The sequence below is a fragment of the Etheostoma spectabile genome, chromosome 23 (assembly GCF_008692095.1).
Source record: "Etheostoma spectabile isolate EspeVRDwgs_2016 chromosome 23, UIUC_Espe_1.0, whole genome shotgun sequence".
Taxonomy (NCBI): Eukaryota; Metazoa; Chordata; class Actinopteri; order Perciformes; family Percidae; genus Etheostoma; species Etheostoma spectabile.
Genome location: NC_045755.1, coordinates 19,409,108 through 19,412,065, shown reverse-complemented (window position 1 = coordinate 19,412,065; position 2,958 = coordinate 19,409,108). Strand labels below are relative to the sequence as shown.

The 2,958-nt window shown below is 36.8% G+C and overlaps 1 protein-coding gene across 1 annotated transcript in view; it reads right to left on the bottom strand.

Moving 5' to 3' along the window:
* LOC116673119 (23 kDa integral membrane protein) overlaps positions 1-2,402 on the bottom strand; it is a 14,206-nt gene extending 11,804 nt beyond the window's left edge. The window contains exon 1 of the mRNA XM_032505271.1: positions 2,179-2,402. Coding sequence (XP_032361162.1) covers positions 2,179-2,238 — 60 coding nt within the window. The 5' untranslated portion in view covers positions 2,239-2,402. The remainder of the gene's footprint in view (positions 1-2,178) is intronic.
* Between the last annotated feature and the right edge of the window lie 556 nt (positions 2,403-2,958).

Genomic DNA, 2,958 nt, shown 5'->3' with positions numbered 1-2,958 from the left:
CCCCCCCCCATTGGGTGGCCCCCCTAAATCTCATTGATTGGATGAATTGATGCAACCGCCCCGTCAAGTTCTAGATGAGTTATCAGAAGTATTTTCTCATTTTTAGAGAGGATTATAAACTATTGTTGACACATATTTAGCATGCAATAAGATATACTTTTACAACAATTAACACAACAACACAACATTTTAATTTAATTATATCATATGTTTTTGTTCTTTTCACTATCTATCTGAAACAGTTTTCTGGTCTCAGAGCAATTTGATTTAATATTGAATAAAACGGCATTCCATAGATTTGAGGGCTTAAAACCACCAAAACCATAATAATGTGAGTTTTTTCACCACGTTAAAACGGTGGTTATTATCTCAGTAGTTTCCTAATTTCAAGACATTAGTGACATTAGTACGGAAGAAGATTAGGGCCACATTTGAAAAAAAATGTATTTGAGTTCTGAGTTTAAAGTCCAAATTCAGACTTTTTTTTCCTCAGAACTCAAACATCTGTTCCACATTTGGCCCTAATCTTCTTCCGTACATGTTTAATAAATGACTTTCAATGTTGGAAGACTGTGCTGAGAAGTACATGGCCTCATTTATCCGTCATTTTAATTACACATGCAGGCATTGATGCATGTATATAAATCTTTTCATTTTAATGTTTTTTTTTTACATGTTCAAATAAACTATTACACCTTAAACCTACTGATGCTCTGGACTTCTGGAGGTTTCTGTTGTTCTGACACTGAGACACTAGAGGGAGTTAGAGCTCTAAACCCTTTCTCTGCCAATTGGACCTCCTGCAAAACAGTTATGCATGTATTGTTTTCATATGTTGTCATATGCCGTTATACTTTATGCAATGTATTCAGGTATCTCATCTTAATCTAATGTAATTTATGTCATTTCAACTGAAAAAAAACACAATAATTAAATTATATTGTGAAATCTGCAGAAATGAAAACAATAATAACAATAATAATAATTATAATAATGCAGTAACTGAAGGGAGAAAGTCAATATTGAAGCTTGTGTGGGTCGGGAAATGAAGGAAAGTGGGCGCGAGGGGCATGAAGAAAAAAGAAAAATCAACTTTTTTTTTCATTTAAAAAAAAGTTGCATTTTAAGGTCATTCGGCTTTTTTTGTGTGTCTTAAACTACATTTCAGTCTTATTCAAAAGATGTTTGTTTTTTTCAAAAAGTTACGTTTTTTTCTGCTGTTTTGTTCGAATAGCTTTCCTTGAAAAAAGGGCCCCTCAAACTGTAAACATCCTTCTCCGCCTCCCCCTCCTCTAAATGCCTTTTTTATTTTTTTTCATCAGCACTGGAAGCTGAAAACACGCCTGTGTAGGAGAAAGGAATGTAACTTCATCAGGGGGGGGGGGCAGACTGAAACATGACTCCCCTCTCTGCTGCAGAGATGTCTCTGGCTTTCCCTCTCTTTCCCTCTCTTTCCTTCCTTTCACTTTTTTTTTTTTTTTTTTGGCCTCTCATTTACTGGAAGTGAGTGTTCACTGATTGGGGAAAAGGGTCTCTTCGGGAATTTTCGTTCTTTGAAATTGATCTTTGGGGGAATTAAGTCCCTCCACCGAAAAAGAGACAAAAACAAGTGGTGTGTGTGTGTGTGTGTGTGTGTGTGTGTGTGTGTGTGTGTGTGTGTGTGTTGCTTTCCACTCACGGCGCCCAGACTCTACACCCTTTTAAGTGATGTGTGACCACTTTACTATCGATTTAATCGACACTTTGTAGGGTCATTTTAAATATATTGTTATGAACACATGTCTGTTTTTTTTATATACTTATTTTAGGAGTTAAAAACCAAGAAAAGTTGTTTTTAAAATTTTTATTCTAAAAAATGTGCTTTTTTTCAGACTTTTAGTTTTAAAATCGGAAAAATAATAATAATAAACTTCACACGTCCTTTTTCGTTTTTTCCAACCTAGATAACACACCATCTTATTTTTTAGAACATTTAAAATGAACTTTTATGAAAAAGAAAAAACTGGATTATTAAGTATGTAGCTTCTTTTTGGATGGATTCATCCTCCTGTTCTTCATCTTTTTGCTCCAAACACAACTACACAACTTGAACTATTGAGAAAATGGAGGAAAAAAACCCCAAAGCAAACTAAAGTAGAAAATCAACTCAGAAATGATCAGAAAAGTGTTTCTACTCACTGCAAACAGCACATTGAAGAAGATGAAGAGGCATTTGATGCATCCGTTAATTTTTCCCATCTTCGGTTATTTTTGTGATTGGCTTCCAGAGATGAAGCTGTGTGTGCATGCACTGTAACACAGTGTGTGTGTTGAAGTGCAGCAGTGTGAGCCGTGATAAACTGCCTGGAGAGTGAGTGAGGGGGAACATAGATCTGCAGCACACAGATCCGATCCGCAGCCAAAACACATGCACGCACTAGTTGAGATACGACACACACTGTAGTGGAGCAGATAAGTGCCATTTTTTAGGGTAATCGTTCATTTGTGGATACAAGCACCAAAAATGGTACAATTACTCAGTGGGTAGTGCTCTTTCAAAAAAGTAACGGTTAAGAGAGTGCCCTTTCAAAAAAAAAAACCCTTCATGGGAGCGGTAAGAGCCCCAGCCGAGCCCAATCCCCATAGTGACATCCACAGAGCCCCCAATGGGAAGGAGCAGCGCCCGCGGCGGCCATATTATTTTCCGCCATAGCCAAATTATGTATATTTGCATATCTCCTGAACAAAACATTTACTAGCTTAAAGGATGAGTCTACCCCTATGTTTGATGGTCAATGATTACAATAATACCACACACACAAATGAAGGCCTCTAGACAGCTGTTGCAGCCATTTTGGATTCCGCCATAACCTAATTATGTATTTTCCATCATATCTCTTGACCGTACAAGATAAATCACAAGAGCGATATTTACCCCCATGTTTGATGGTCAAGAATTACAATGAGACCATATTCAAC